Source organism: Emydura macquarii, unplaced genomic scaffold, assembly GCF_026122565.2.
Source record: "Emydura macquarii macquarii isolate MOO-44397 ecotype Brisbane River unplaced genomic scaffold, CSIRO-AGI_Emac_v2 contig_3603, whole genome shotgun sequence".
Classification (NCBI taxonomy): Eukaryota; Metazoa; Chordata; order Testudines; family Chelidae; genus Emydura; species Emydura macquarii.
In genome coordinates this window covers 1,893,770-1,910,919 of record NW_027133740.1, presented here as the reverse complement: position 1 = coordinate 1,910,919, position 17,150 = coordinate 1,893,770, and the positions used below count along the sequence as shown (strand labels likewise).

The 17,150-nt window shown below is 40.0% G+C and overlaps 1 protein-coding gene across 3 annotated transcripts in view; it reads left to right on the top strand.

The window, feature by feature from the left end:
* The window catches only part of ATP11B (ATPase phospholipid transporting 11B (putative)), a 109,947-nt gene that overhangs the window by 24,144 nt on the left and 68,653 nt on the right, over window positions 1-17,150 (top strand). For all 3 annotated transcript variants that reach the window (XM_067536610.1, XM_067536609.1, XM_067536611.1), the window contains exons 2-6: window positions 439-555; window positions 1,567-1,656; window positions 6,284-6,364; window positions 15,991-16,098; window positions 16,307-16,435. In XM_067536610.1, the coding sequence (XP_067392711.1) occupies window positions 439-555; window positions 1,567-1,656; window positions 6,284-6,364; window positions 15,991-16,098; window positions 16,307-16,435 (525 nt within the window). The remainder of the gene's footprint in view (window positions 1-438; window positions 556-1,566; window positions 1,657-6,283; window positions 6,365-15,990; window positions 16,099-16,306; window positions 16,436-17,150) is intronic.

Here is a 17,150-nt window from a genome sequence, read left to right as displayed (position 1 = left end):
ACCTGTGAGACAGTAATTTTGCCCTCCTTTTGCATAGTCTGTATGTGCTCTTTCTTCTGATTCTTAAGATTTTTTGTGACGTGTGTCCCGTAAGGAATGAACACAGTCCACATACATTTAGATTTGTTTTCAATTGATCATGTCAAAAATTTTTAAACACAATAGAAGTTAAAAGAACATACAAATTAATGAAGAATGTGTTTAAATGACATTAAAAAACAAGTCTCCTAACATCAAAAAAATCTTTCCTGGCTCAGATATTTTCATATTTGTGTCCAGTTCATAATCTGCTATTCTAAGACTCTTGTTAAAATTTGAATCCAAGTTTCAGTATAAACATTAGCAGAATTTTGTGTGCCTTCTGTGATCCAAAACTATAGTTTTGATGTAAAATGTTCTGCCTGTTGATCAACTGCTTTTTTACTTTCTGTCTTTCAGGGTTTTGACCCACCACATCAGAGTGACACACGAACTATTTACATTGCAAATCGTTTCCCCCAGCATGGCCATTATGTTCCACAGAAATTTGCAGACAATAGAATCATATCATCTAAGGTAAGGAGCAACATACTTTCTCAAAAAAAATGTGATAAATGTTATGGAGTATCTGTGCATATGATGGTGTGTTGTTTGTGTGTGTGTATGTATACAATGTATATATTTTTTATTTATAAAATATCCTAGTTAATCGCTTGGCACATGCACATCATTTAAAACAGCAAATAACTTCACAACCAGAGTTAAAAAAATGAGGCCCCTTCTCATCCTCTTCTCTGCTCCCTTCACCCTGCCCTGCAAAATACAAAAACCTAATTGCACACTGACCAATGCTGTCAGGTTAAATTCCTCAGAAAAGAGATGGGCCTTGAACCATGAGATCGACTGGCAATTCCCTGCATCATCTCCAGATATTAAAATCTGTACTTAAAAAGGGCATTTCTCAAATTGCCAAGCCTCAAACCTGTTATGTGAAAAAAAGTATGTTAGTGTAGAGAACATTGAGCTGCGCACACAAGCTCCTTCCTGGTGCACACATTCTGGCCATTGATGGGGTGCATGGGCTTAATTGGTTAGGGGAAATATCTTAGCTGGCTAGAGGATAAGGACAGAAGGCAGCATATAGCAATGTCTGCTGCTACAGCAGCCTCAACAAATCTTTCCCCCCTCCCAATCACCCCAGCTGGCAAACAACTGATTGGTTCAGCAGGAAGGAGCAAGTGGCCCCTAGGAAACCATGCTGACACCCCTCCCACGCACACGCTCCCACCAGTGGGTAAGAAGGAGTCTTCAGCTGGCACTGCTGCAGCCAGCACAGCTACCTCTGTGAACTGAGCTTCTCCTGGCTACTAGCTTGTCCACAAGAAGGGACAAGCCTTGGCTGTACCCTACCCCAAAGACAGAAGAGTGTACAACACTTTGGGCAGGGTCTGGAAGGAGAGAGATGAGAGGAGAATGAGAAGATTTTGAAGGATTTGTTGCGGAGAGACAGGGAGGAGATTGAGAATGTTTTGTGGGAAAATGTATGCAATGTCATGATATATAATCACATTTCTCTTTTCTTTACAGTATACGGTGTGGAATTTTGTTCCAAAAAATTTATTTGAGCAGTTCAGAAGAGTAGCCAATTTTTATTTTCTTATTATATTTTTGGTTCAGGTAAGTTGGATAATACTCATAATTTCATGTGAGAGACTGCACAGGAGCCAGCAAACAGAGCTGGAAATAGGGGAGTTTGAGTGTTGAAGGAGAAGGGAGGGGTCTGTTTCAGGAATGGGTGGGTGAGGTTCTGTGGCCTGCGGTGTACAGGAGGTCAGACTAAATGATCATGATGGTCCCTTCTGACCTTAAAGTCTATGAATCTATAAGACCATACAACAAGTCAGCAGTGGAGCCAAGATTAGGGCCAGGTCTACACTTACCTGGGAATTAGGCAGCAGTCGACAAAGTTACACAAACTACGCAGAGTAGCTTGAGTAACTCTCATTGACTTCTTAACTTCCGTTGTGCACAGCGACTTAATTGCGCTGCGCCGACAGGAAATGCATTCCTGTCAACGCAGCGCTATACCACTTGAGGGGGTGGTTTTAGTGTGTCGCGACTTCCTGATCGATTGAGTGGGTCTTTACTGACCACTTAGTTGATCCAGAAAGATCAATCTGACGGCGGCAAATTCGCTGCCATTAGTGTGTACATAGCCTAGAACTAGGCACCTTCTGTTTCCCCATTCTGTTCTCATTCGTCCTGATCATTCTGCCCCCCATTGCACCTGCTCTTTTGATTTCAGAAAAAGCAAAACTTCTCATATTTTGTTTTTAGGTTAAAATGCCTATTTGAGTATCCATTGGTTTTAAAGTTGTTCCACTTACCTATGAAGGCTGGTATCGTATAGTCATGAATGCTTTGTCCAGTTTCTCTGTATAATTCCAGGAATGCTGATTTCACCCTCCTCTTGGGAATCTATCTTGTTATGTTACTAGATCTTAGCATGAGGAAATTGTTCTTAATATCCAACCAATGCATAAATAAATATAGGTAATGCTCAAATCTGACATTACTATTAAAAAGCTTTTAAACCTGATGATGTGACTTGTTTCTCATGCAACTTTACTGATGTAGTTTAGTTCTGAGCTCAGACTCCTTTCCAGTAAGGGTTTCTTGAGTCAAGATTAGTAATTGTGCCCTAAGCCCACTTTTATATTCAGATGTTGCCAGTCTGTGAACAAACAGATTTAAAATGAAACCACTGTTTCATTTTGCTTGTGACTCTTACGTTTTGCTTGTAACACCCACCTTCTTTCTCCATAGGTAAAAGTGCATGAAACCCAGTGGATTTTATAGAACTCATAAACAAAAAAAAAAGATTTGTCCATTTAAGTGGGGAGTATCACATTTTTATAATACTTAATTTTTGTGCCTTGCAATATCCTGAGTAACTGTCCCCAATTGAGGTGTCAGCGAAGGAGGGTTTGGAACAAATTGATAAATTAAACAGTAATAAGTCACCAGGACCAGATGGTATTCACCCATGAGTTCTGAAGGATCTCAGATATGAAATTTCAGATTATATACTACACTTAGTAGTTCTATCACCTATATCAGCTTCTGTACCAGGTGACTGGAGAATAGCTAATTGACAATAATATTTTTAAAAGGCTCAAGAGGCAATTCTGGCAATAACAGGCTGGTAAACCTAACTTCAGTACCAGGCAAATTGGTTGAAATAATAGCAAAGAACAGAATTATCAGACACATAAATGAACATGATGTGTTGGGGAAGAGTCAACACTGCTTTTGTAAGGGTAAATCATGCCTCACCAATCTATTAGAATTCTTTGAGGGGGTCATCAAACACGTGAACAAGGGTGATCCAGTGGATATAGTGTACTTGGATTTTCAGAAAGCCTTTGACAAAGTCCCTCACCAAAGACTCGTAAGCAGTCATGGGATAAGGGGGAAGGTCCTCTCATGGATCAATAACTGGTTAAAAGAAAGGAAAAATGGGTAGGAATAAATCATCAGTTTTCAGACAGGAGAAAGGTAAATATGGTGTCCCCAGGGATTTCTGCTGTTCAACATATTCATAAATGATCTGGGAAAAAGGGATAAACAGCGAGGTAGCAAAATTTGCAGACAATACAAAATTATTCAAGATAGAGAAGTTCAAAGCAGACAGCAAGGAGTCAGACTTATGGACTTTAAGGTTAGAAGGGACCGTCATGATCACATTGCAGGCCACAGAACCTCACCCACCACTCCTATAATAGATCCCTAACTTCTGGCTGAGTTACTGAAGTCCTCAAATCATGATTTAAATACTTTACCTTACAGAGAATCAACCATTTACACTAGTTTAAGCCTAAAGGAGACTTGTGCTCCATCCTGCAGAGGAAGACGAAAAACCCCAGGCTCTCTGCCAATCTGATCCAGGGGAAAATCCTTTCCTGACTCTCATATGGCAATCAGTTAGACCCTGAGCATGTGGGCAAGACCACCAGCCAGACTCCAAGGAAAGAATTCTCTGTAGTAATTCAGAGCCCTCCCCATCTAGTGTCCCATCACCAACCATTGGAGATATTTGCTGCTAGCAGTCGCAGATCAGTTGCATGTCATTGTAGGTAGTCTCATCATACTATCCTTTCCATAAATTTACTAATCTCAATCTTGAAGTCAGTTAGGATTTTTGTTCCCTATGCTTCCTTTGAAAAAGGCTGTTCTAGAACTTCACACCTCTAATGATCAGGGATCTCTTAAAAGTGGCTGACGGGACAACAAAAAGGCAGATGAAATTCAGTGTTGATATATGCAAAGTAATGCACATTGGAAAACATAATCCCAACTACACATACAAAATGATGAGATCTAAATTAGCTGTTACCACTCAAGAAAGAGATATTGGAGTCATTGTGGATAGTTCTCTGAAAACATCCGCTCAATGTAAAGTGACAGTCAAAAAAGCTAACAATGTTAGGAACCATTAGGAAAGGGCTAGATGATAGGACAGAAAATATCATAATACCACTTTATAAATCCCTGGTAAGGCCACATTTTTAATATCGTGTGCAGTTCTGGTTGTCCTATCTCAAAAAAGATCTATTAGAATTGGAAAAGATACCGAGAAGGGCAACAAAAACGATTAAGGGTATGGAACAGCTTCCATATGAGGAGAGATTAAAAAGGCTGGGACTCTTTTGTCTCGGAAAAGAGACAAGTAAGGGGGGACATGATAGAGGTTTATAAAATTATGACTGCTGTGGAGAAAGTGAATAAGGAAGTGTTATTTACTCCTTCTCGCAACGCAGGGGTCACCTAGTGAAATTAATAGGCAGCAGGTTTAAAACAAAAGGAAGTACTTCTTCACACAATGCACAGTCAACCTGTGGAACTCCTTGTCAGTGGATATTGTGAAGGCCAAAACTATAATAGAGTTCAAAAAGAATTAGATAAATTCGTGGAGGAAAATCCATCAATGGCTACTAGCCAAGATGGTCAAGAATACAACTCCATGCTCTGGGTGTCCCTAAACTTCTATCTGGTAGAAGCTGGGACTGGATGACAGGGGATGGATCATTTGATAAATGCCCTGTTCTGTTCACTCCATCTGAAGCATCTGGCACTGGCCACTGTCAGAAGTCAGGAAGCTGGACTAGATGGACCATTGGACTGACCCAGTATGGCCATTCTTATCCTCCTGGAAACTTGAGAGCATCATTTCTTTTCCTATCTACTTTTTTAAAATAGATTTTTATTTACTACAGTTCATGGTCCACTTGGTACTGCACAATTTTTGTCCATGTTATAGTACTCTTCTTGGTATAAGATATATTAGAGAACTTGTTTCCAAGCTCAAGTCCTGTCTGGCTGTATAACAGCAGAAAATAAATTATTCTAGCTCAGACTTTAATTTGCCATATTTTTTAACTCTAGAAATTTGAGAGTAAAAAGATAACGCACAGGCCCTGCTGTGGCCCAAGCTGTTTTCTGTAAGGATGAGTTTATCTACCTTTTACTTTTTTAAACTGTATATGAGATTTATTTGGTAATGATTCCCACGGCAATGAGTTAAATTTCAGGTAAACCTAATAACTTTCTCAAATTAATATTTATGTTTTGAATAACTGTTTTGCCTTTGTATCCTATCTCTGCAGCCCTTCAACACACAGTTAGTTTATCCTGTAAAGTAACACTTTTCTTGCAGTAGACAGAAACCCATGCAGGCCCATACAGAGATTGTTAGTGTTTGCACTGTAGTTGTCACCACAGCAGTGATAGCACAAATTGTAAAATCTGCAAGTTTCTCTTGTGGGAGACAGAAAGCAGCAATATGTGCCAGAGTTAAAGCCTTAGGAAATTTGTGTTTTCAGTTTGAATTTAAGATCCTACTTTATATTGTTGTAAGCTAATTCTTTGTATAGTGTAAAAGAGCAGTTTCATATAATATGTTTCTTAACTCCATTTGGTAGCAGAAAAAAATTCTTGTTTTCATTGGTTAAGAGTCTTAAAATCAAAATATAGGATGCACACTACAAACTGCAGGAGAACTTCTCTTCTGTGATCCTCACCATGGATTGTCTATCTGCACTGTATGTTAGTATTGTCACCTTTTAATAGAACTGCTTCTGACATCAAGGGGAGTTTTGCACCTAGAATGACTATAGAATATGTAATAAAGATCCTCACTGACTTACATAATTTTAGTTATGTGGTGTAAAATGTTATTGCCTTTGATTTTGTAAGATTTTAAGAATACTCTGATACTAACATTATTCTCATTCTCTTCCTGTAGCTTATGATAGATACACCTACCAGTCCTATTACAAGCGGATTGCCATTATTCTTTGTCATAACCGTAACAGCCATAAAGCAGGTATGAAATTAGCTTAAATAGCATGATTCCTTTTGAAACATTTTCTTAATCTTTTCTTTAAATAATATAGTCAGGGTTTGTTAGACTCTCTACGAAGTAAGGAGCACACGTAGTTTTTTGGTAAATGTGTTTAAAAGGTTGCCCACGAGAAGCTTAAACTGGAGAGCTCTGCTTAGCTGTCAGGCACCCAGTGATTCATTGTAACACCCTTAAATGGACAGGAATGACTGTCAAAAGGCATTTTTATGTAGGCTTTGTATGTCAGTTGTTATAAAACCATTTCCTAACACCTCTGACTTATTCCCTTGGCACACCTCGGTACACATTAAAAAGGAATCCTCATACATAATACAGACCAGGAAAGAGACTTGAGTGAATGATGCATTAAAACTACCTGCACAATGTTTGGCAGCAGTTAAGCCAGTCCCAAAAGTGGGGTAGAGAGCTTTTTTTGCCAGTGTAGAATAGTGCCCCAGGCAGGAAAGACTTAAAAATCCTCCCTTGAGGCAAAAATATGGGCATTCACACAGCTATCAGATGGATGTAGGCAACCACTTTACAATTGCATATTGATTAGAGGCAGAAATTCAAGTAATATCCTAACCTGACAAGAATAATATTTACAACCTAAACAAAGAGATCTGATTTTATTTCACTATCTCTTAAGTATATTAATGCTGATAGGGTTTTTGGCAAGGCTTAACAGCTACCTGTAAAATAGGATTAACTAAAATTCAATAGTTTTAGAATTATATGCTGAATTCCCCAAATGGCAAGGGTATGAAGAGTATTCAGGATACAAATTACTGAAGTGATCTTTTCTGTTCATGCAACTGCCCAACATTCATTGCACCGGTATCAAGACACACATCACTGAACTCCGTAACTCTGTTAGACTGGAACCATTCTATAACAACCTTGCAGTGTGAGGATGGGGAAAGAGAGAAGAGAAATAATGCCTCATAAAATTAGGGAATTAAAAATGCTGCAAGATGGTATGATATTTTAGATCCAGAAAGTTTTACATGACCACAGTAGGCTGTCTCCAATCTGCAGCAGGATTCGTTGGTGTACAAGGCATCCACCAGCATGCTGTAGTAAATGCTGGGGTGTCAAATGGAAAAAGTGCTGAAGTCAGTACTTTATAATTAAAAAGGTAAGCTTTAGGACTCTGCTAAATGCTGTGTAGAATTGTGGTCCAAGTGCTTCAAAGTTATTGAATTTTTGTTAAATACCTTTCTGCAAATCACTTTTAATAAGAAACCCTGGACATCGACTCTTGTTACTGCTTTTTCCTACTTTCCATGAAACACTTTTGTGGCTTGGTACTTAGGTGTTTTACAATTGTAGCTTTCCCAGTATCATGCCGTGCAGCTGCTGCTACTGCACTCCATTTCCTGTGTTTGATTTTTGAGCATTAGATATAGGAAGCATTCAATCATTTACAAATTTTGTTAAACAAGAAGTACTCTGCCTTGCTAAGCGTTGAGAATCTGCTGTGTGAAACAGGCTCCTGGTTTTTGAAAACCTCTTCTTTACTGTTTGAACTGGTGTCATTAACAGTGGCGCATGATGGGTATGCCCGGCTCCCCAGGTTTTAAACACTGCCTCACATGCAGACCCTCTATCCCAGTCTCTGATGAGCATTCACAGTGTGTCCGTTGTCTGGGAGAGATACACATCCTGCAGAAGTGCTCACATTGCCATAATTTGAAAGCCCCTGCTAAGAAGGTGAGAGACTTACAACTGAAGCTCCTTATGATGGAGAAGTCTCTGCACCTGGTGTCCAAGCCTGCCTGGATCACAGACCCATCCTGCACACCGGTCCCTTGAGGCAATCTCTGACAGAGGTTCCCCTCCACCTATTTAGGCAAAAGAGCACTCTGCCAAAAAAGTGATAAAAAAGTAGCCTCTGACTTCCCCTCTTCGAGAAACTGCCAAGAAGTGGTGTTCTCCAACTCGGCAAACCCCATTGGTACTGACTGCACCAGGACATTCCACCTCCAAGGTTGTGGGACCCTCCAGTACTGTGGGTACTGCATGAGCAAAAGAGGGCTAGCTCAGACAAAGGCAGCAAAGGTAAACCAAAACCTTCTGTCTTGGTACCACTGGAGCCAATGAAACATATGGTGCCTAGCTGCTCGGTGCTACTGCGGGCTGACGCCATCTTGTACGCCTCGCCAGCATACAGCGCACAATCTTCAGCTCTTAAATCTGTGGCACAGACATCGGTACTGTATACAACACCTTTTTCGGTGCCAATGCTCTCAGTACCTCAGCAGTTCCTCCGCCACAAGGCTTTCCTGGTTTCCCTGATGCTGGAATCTCCTCTTTTCAGTACTGATCTCACTCATTCTTGCTTGGTACCCAGCCAGTTTACCACACTTTTCAGATCAGCTCCTTCCTTAGCGAGTGATGAGGATGATGAGGATGAAGGGGAAATCTACTCCTCCCATCACTCCTTGCCCCTCTCCATGCACCTTTCAGACCAGGTACATCACAACTGTGGGATTATCACCCAAGACCTGAAACTCAGAGCTGGTATAGCCACCACTCATGCCTTTTCCACCATAGTGGCCATACTGGCATCCCAGTCCAGGAGGTTGAAGACCTTGAGGAAGCTTTAGACCAGGAAACTGCACCAGCAGCCAACTTCTCATTCTTTTCTCCAGATGAGGCCATCATGTTCCTATCTCCCACCGGGGGGATGGTTTTAAACAGTTCCATGAACTCTTTAAAAGGGTGGCAGATTCCCTGGACATCCCATTAGAGGAAGTGCCTGAGTCCCATCATAAGTTGCTGGGCGTACTACAGACTTCAACTTCATCCAAAATCACTCTACCAATCGATGATGCCCTGATGGACCAGGCCAAAATGATCTGGCAGACCCTGGCAACAATCCCACATACCTGCAAAAGGGCAGATAAAAATATTATTTCTTCCAAGACAATGGAATTCTTTTTTCACACCCCTCACTAAACTCCTTGTGGTGGCGGCTGTGAATGAAATGAGCAAACAGCATCACTCTAGAATGACCCCATATGACAGGGACTGGAAGAGACTGGACCTTTTTGGTTGTAAGGCCTACCGACTGGCAACTCTACAATTTAGGATCGCAAACTGTGAGGCGTTAATGACCAAATATAATTACACCGACTTCTCAAAATATCGGAATTTATTGAGTTTCTGCCTGAAAATAAAGAGCAATTCAGAGTGACCATCTTGGAGGGCTATCTTCAAATGCCCTAAGCAGAAAATTTTCCCAGTATCACAAGTGGGAAATGAACCCCAGAGTCCTCTGGAGTATATTCAAACAGTGGGGGTTTCCAGCCATAGACCTTTTTGTGATGAACCAAAATGCCAAGTGCTCACACTTCTGCTCCAGAGTGGGATTGGGATTCCGCTTCCTGGGTAACACTTTTCTCCTCAAATGGGATTCACCCCTACTGGCTAGAGCATAGGGCTCAACGAGTAGTGATCAATGGCTCCATGTCTAGCTGGCAACCGGTCACAAGCGGAGTTCCCCAGGGGTCGGTCCTGGGGCCGGTTTTGTTCAACATCTTTATTAATGATCTGGAGGATGGGGTAGATTGCCTCAGCAAGTTTGCGGACGACACTAAGCTGGGGGGAGTGGTAGATACCCTGCAAGGTAGGGATAGGATACAGAGTGACCTAAACAAACTGGAGGATTGGGCCAAAAGAAATCTAATGAGGTTCAACAAAGATAAGTGCAGAGTCCTCCACTTAGGAAGGAAGAATCCCATGCACAGCTATAGACTGGGGACCGACGAACTGGGCAGCAGCTCTGCAGAAAGGGACCTGGGGGTAACGGTGGATAAAAAGCTGGATATGAGTCAGCAGTGTGCCCTGGTTGTCAAGAAGGCCAATGGCATATTGGGCTGCATTAGGAGGGGCATTGCTAGCAGGTCACGGGAAGTGATTATTCCCCTCTATTCGGCATTGGTGAGGCCGCATTTAGAATATTGTGTCCAGTTTTGGGCCCCCCAATACAAAAAGGATGTGGACAAGTTGGAGAGAGTCCAGCGGAGGGCAACCAAAATGATTAGGGGGCTGGAGCACAGGACTTATGAGGAGAGGCTGAGGGAACTGGGCTTGTTTAGTCTGCAAAAGAGAAGAGTGAGGGGGGATTTGATAGCGGCCTTTAACTACCTGAAAGGGGGTTCCAGGGAGGATGGGGCTAGGCTGTTCTCGGTGGTGGCAGATGACAGAACAAGGAGCAACGGTCTCAAGTTGCAGGGAGGGAGGTCTAGGTTGGACATTAGGAAAAAGTTTTTTACTAGGAGGGTGGTGAAGCACTGGAATGGGTTACCTAGGGAGGTGGTGGAATCTCCATCCTTAGAGGTTTTTAAGCTGCGGCTTGACAAAGCCCTGGTTGGGATGATATAGCAGAGGTTAGTCCTGCTTTGAGCAGGGGGTTGGACTAGATGACCTCCTGAGGTCCCTTCCAACTCTAATATTCTATGATTCTATGATTCTATGTTTTTCGTCCGACCCCTCTTCTATCCCAGGTCATACATAAGTTCAGGACAGACCAGAGTCCAGAGTCCTCTTGATAGCCCTCACGTGGCCCAGACAAATGTGGTTTCCTTGCTTCCTAAAGATGGCTGGGTGCCCACTGTACATTCTCCCTCTTCTATCTCATCTCCTGTTTTAGGATGCAGGCCAGGTCCACCACCCAAATTTGGCAAGACTCCACCTAAAGGCGTGGCTACTCAATGGCTCCGAGAAATCAAAATGACCTGTTCGGAGAAGTAAGGGACATTCTTTTAAACAGTCATAGACCAACTACATGACATACATACCTGCACAAATGGAGACAATTTAATACATGGGGCCAAAGTAGACAAACTATGGCAGTTTTATCTCCTCTACCCCTGGCACTGGACTATGTATTGGAATTTAAGAAATCATGTCTCTCCATGAGCTTGATCAGAGTACGCCTCGCAGCTATCATAGCATTCCATCACAAGATGGATGAGTTCTCACTCTTCACTCATCCAACCACTGAGCATTTTCTCAAGGGCCTTCATAACACTTCATTCAAAATACAAGCTCCCATTCCATCATGGGACCTCGACCTGGTTTTATGGGGCCTTACTGGGGCCCCCTTTGGACCACTAGCGACCTGCTCACTACTCCTCCTTTTGATGAAGGTGGCCTTCCTCGTCGCCATCATGTCCGCCAGATGGGTAGGTGAACTGGGAGCCCTCATGACACGTCCCCCAAACACAACATTTTTCAAAACAAATTTTCTCTAAGACCACATCCCAAGTTCTTACCTAAGGCTGCTTCCTCATTCCTTCTGAATCAGACCATTCATCTCCCATTGTTCTTTCTGAAACATGAGAATAAACAAGAAACAGCGATCTACATCATGGACATCTGAAGGGTGCTAGCATTTTACATTGAGAGAACAAAGACTTTCAGAAACTTACCAAAGTTATTTCTTTCCATCACAGAACCATCTGAAGGAGACGCTATATCTAAATAGAGGCTGTCTAAATGCATCTCTGGCTACACTTACTTTTGTTATCGTCAACAACAGCTACAACCCCCAATGGGGGCCCACACACCCTCCACTAGAGCACTATCTGCTTCGATGACTTTACTCAACAATGACCCCATTATGGACATCTGCAAAGCAGTAACCTTGGGCATCAGCCCATATATTCACAACATTGTCATAGAGCAGCACTCATCAGATGCTCTGTTTGGACTTACGGTCTTCTCATCCGCCACGACTGCAACGCCAAAGCCCTTCCCTTTCACTGAGGAACACTGCTCTACAGTCACCTAAAGTGGAGCACCCACAGAGACACTCCAAGAAGAAGAAGACGACATTACTCTCCCTGTGCAGTAACTGAGGTTCTTCGAGATAGTTGTTCCTATGGGTGCTCCACTACCCTCTCTTCTGCCCTCTACTTTGGAGTTTTCACACTAAAGACTCTCCGGTAGAGAAGGCATTGAAGTGGGGTTGGTCACATGGCCATATAACTGCCTGAGGCAGTGCAAGATGGGGACTGTGCATGTGTGACCCAACCCGGCACAGCTACTGCAAATCTCCAATTACAAGTGCAGGGGTATGCAATCACCTAAAGTGGAGCACCCCACAGAGACAACCATCTCAAAGAACCTCACTGCACAGGGTGTGTAATTTTCTCTTTTAAAATCTTGAAGGACATGGTGACAAGAAGCAATCAGTTTAATTCACTAACTGCAGATAATACTTCCCTTGGTTAATAAAAGTTAGTTTTAAATGCAAAACATGTTTGATTAACTTTTTTCTTATGTATCCATCACATTTAAGATTGTTAATTAGTTTTATTTATATCTAACAACTTCAAAGTGCTGAGGGGTTTTGCATTTTTAATTGCGTTTGAATTTCCATCCAAATAAAGCTTGATACAAATCACAAATAAAGCATTAATCATTTAGCAAATAAAATGCTTTAGTCACTATTTTCTAACATGATAAAATTTAGAATCTGAATAAATGTAAATTGAGCTATATAACGGCTTAAATAAATGTGCATAGGTATGGTGTATCCTCTGGGTTAGCAAAAAGAAGCACCAAATTTAGTGTAGAGACCATATTTAGTTGCAAATCAACGCGTTTTAATTGTTAACCAACCAATGAGAATTAAGTTTTCTTTAGGAAAATAACTAAAAAGTACAAATGCAAAACACAATTAAAACTGATAATTTAAATCAAGGTTTCCTGATTTAAATCTCTTCCATTTAAATCAATCCATCCTGTTTTTAATTGTACACTTCAGGAATGTATCACAGTTTTCAGCCTTCCATGCCTATATACAATATTACAAGTTAGACTACAAATTAGCAGTTCAGAAATCTTAAACATACTAAAGTTGAGAAATTGGTTAACACTCTGTTTAGATCTTCTTTCTTTAAAAAAGCTTGCCCTTAACCCTCTCTTTTCCATTCCCTTTTCATTGTTCAGAAATCATTTAAACTTATATTGGTTCCTAGGCATGGAAGTTGCTTATTCTTTTTAGCCATTATGTTGCTGAGAAACAAGAGAATTTTAACGTCACTGGGATATACAGGACCCAAATAAGCCTTCCCGTCTTTCTTCTTCTTTGTTCTGCATCACAAAGAATTGGGTTAGCCTTCTCTGTATTGGAGGAGTATTTGCAACATTAGACTCTAAACTTGGAAACACAGAATATGGTACTTAGAATTTTTTTCCCCACTCATTAGCTGTGTGTGAGATCATCCGATATCAGGTCATTTTTTTTAATAAAGTGTTCTGTATGTAGGACACTCTTTAACCAAAAAGAAAAAAATCTCATGCAGTGGCTGAATTAAGAGTATAATTGGGCAAAATGCTTATATTTTATATATAATAAACACCATGTATGGAGTTGGTATCAATTTTATAAATTACAGAACCATGTAATAGATAAACCCATCATATCCTTTTGACTGCCTCAATAAATTTGCCATAGAAATATTTTCTCTTTCAACCCCCCAAATTATCCCTACTCCAAGGTTCAGGACAAGCAAGATTTAGTTCTCTATCAGTAACAACTTTTCTGTACATGAATATCAAAACATTCAGGTACAATATCTTGCAGCATTCCAAGGCCAGAAACAATGTAATTGGGGCATATTCTCAGCATTTCACTGAGACCACTACTTACTTCTAGACCTGCAAGGTTCCAAGACAGCAGACAGCTTTGTCACATTTTTATGAATAAGAAAAGCAATTTAGATCACTTCCAGGTTTTTTATGGCTGCTTCTGTCCTCTGTACGGTTGGATTCATGGTAACTAATGTCCCCTACTTTGCAGATGGAGAGAGATGAAAATAGACATAAGAACACTTCTAAAAGAATCCTCCAACACATTCCCAAAATAGATTTCTATAATACTGCATGTGGCAAATACTTAATACATGATGGTGTATAAGATATGGTATAAAATTTTTAGCAGCATGAGTCTGACATGATCTGTGTAACTCAGTGGCTTTGCCACTTTTAAATAATGTGAATTTTCCAAATTCATGATGCATAGTATATTGTGGTGGGTTTTTTGTCATTCTCTCATTAAAAGTGTCATAATGCAGTACTTATTTTATAAAGGCATTGGAGGTAGCACTTTAGAGTTGGTAGGCTGTTTTGTCCATTTGAGGTAAAGTAAGGTCATAAATCTATTTCTCAAGCATCAGTGAAAACTGACTTCACAGAAAACTGATCTATTGCTGTAATCTTTAGAGGTGGTTGGGGAAAGCTCTTTTCGTATTCTGAATAGCATTCAACTTTTTATCTAGAAATGGTAAATATAAATCTGCTGCAAGCTTTGATTTTTATAAAGTCTAACTTTCTTAAATGTTCACTTCTGAATTTTATGCACATGAAAGCTTGCTTACTCTCCCAGAAGGCCTACTTTTGTAGCTTTGAACTGTGTACAGTATACACACATTTGTGAATGAAAAATGGGTAGAAAAATTATCTAACAGTGAAGTTAGTCATGAAATAGCAAAATATATTGCTGCTAAAAAGTACTGGCTCAAGAACTTCCCTGTTATACTTAGAGTTTAAGCTTCTTGGGCCAAGGACTGTCTTTCTGTTCTGTATTTCAGCACCCCTCGCACAGTAAGGTCCTGGTGCATGATTGGGACTCCTAGGCACTACAATAATACATATAATATTAATCTTAGTTTCAGGAATACAGATAACTATTTGAATTCATATGTGTGATGGCCGATCCATTGCCTCTTGTTTATCAATAGTATCTTCCAGGATATACCTGTTACTTTCTGATCACAAATTTATTGGGAGGTATTCAAGTAAACAAGCAACATATTAACTGATGCACACAAAAAAAATAAAACTGGATGTGTACTCTCCTTTGATTTTTGTATAGCTGGAGGAAAAATGTTTGCTTGTCTTCTCTATTAAAAATTCAGGTTGATTAGTCACTCTAAATCATTGCCCAGGTGCACTCTGAATGGATTAAAACTTTGTACCTGACTGTTTTTCTCACATACAGTGTCATCTCCACTTGCTCAACAAAACATGAATATCAACTCCACACCATAAAAGTTAAAATCCCTTTGCAAGTACAGGTGCCTCAGCTGTTGTTCAAAAAGGCACTAGAACAAACTCTCTGGGAATTGCATAGCTTAACAGAAAAAGGAATAATTTTAGTCTGTTAATTCTGCTTTTAATAAATGAGGTTCTGGGAATGACTGTATTCCCTATTCAGTTGCCTTAATCCATTTAGACATTGTGAGGCTCTCAGATTGCATGAGCAGTTGTTTTTAGCTCTTCTTCAGGAACCTTCACCACAGATATTTGTTTTAAAAAAGTAATAACAGATTGCATAATTCTACACTACATTTGCTACATTTTTATCCTTATTTAACAAACGTGAAACTAGTGAAAACAGAGGGTGCTCTGACTGCACAGTGATGGGTGCAGTGAAACCTGAATAGAACAGAATTTAGTGACATGCTCAAGGTCACACAGCCAGTTGTTTTCAAAGGTATGGTGCCTCAGACTTCTTTCAGTTACTCGTAGAAAAGTAGATAGCTGTTAGATTTCTAGTTTAAAACATAACTTTCAGTCTTGTATTTCTGCAGGGTTATGAAGACTGGTTACGACATAAAGCAGACAATGAAGTAAATGGAGCTCCAGTTTATGTTGTTCGAAGTGGTGGCCTTGTAAAAACTAGATCAAAAAACATTAGGGTATGTGTCTAGTAACTAGCAGAAAATTATGCATTTCTTCTATAGAAATTTGTTTTGTTCTTTTAAATAAAATCCTCATTTGCTGCATTGCAATTTTATGTAGGCCTGTTGCATTATATTTTGAATAACAAGTGCTAAAATTAATTCTTAATCTATTCTTTTTCAAAAGCAGTATCTATGTATATCTCATTTCTGTTTATCTACTCAGGTGGGTGATATTGTCAGAGTAGCCAAAGATGAGACTTTCCCTGCTGATCTTGTACTTCTGTCCTCTGACAGAGTGGATGGTTCATGTCATGTTACTACTGCTAGCTTGGATGGAGAAACTAATCTTAAGGTTGGTAGTCTAAACATATGCCGTTTGCTAATATGAATGCAACTTGGAAATAAAACTCAAATCAACTTTCAGCCTTTGCTAAATTAGTAAAGGCCAGCTTCCTTAACAGAGAAATTACTCAAATGGGAATTTTTTGCTTGTCTTACTTTTAATAACTTAAAAAAAAAAAAATTCTGGCAGCTCCCTCAATGTGCTAGCAATTTTACTAAATGTAAAGAAAGACTGTCTAGGCTCTGAGCTTTTCGAGACACAGTTAATTTTTTACCTTTACTTATTTGAGCATATATCAAGGCTATTTTTTAAATCACAATGCATCATAATCTGCTGTTTTGTCGTGTTTTGCTACACACAAAATCTTATTCTGACACCCTTACTCAACCTGAGTCGTAACCGACCCCCTTGAAATCAGTGGGCTTACTTTTAAATTAAGATGTACCAATCAGTGAGAGTAAGAGTAGCAAAATCTGACCTTTAGTTATTAGGTGTGTTTTAATATATCAGAACTGTAGTATAGATATTGTAGTTAATTGAGTTTTGATAAGATTTTACCCCGGTATGTTTTTCTCTGGTTTGAGCTGCTGCATATTAATAAGACCAAGTGTCTTGCTTGATCTGCTAATGTAAGAGGTGTTATAAAATATTAGTTAATGTGAGGGGTTTTCTGGCCAAGTTAATCATTTTTGTGAAACACTACTATGGTACTTTAAATGGTAGT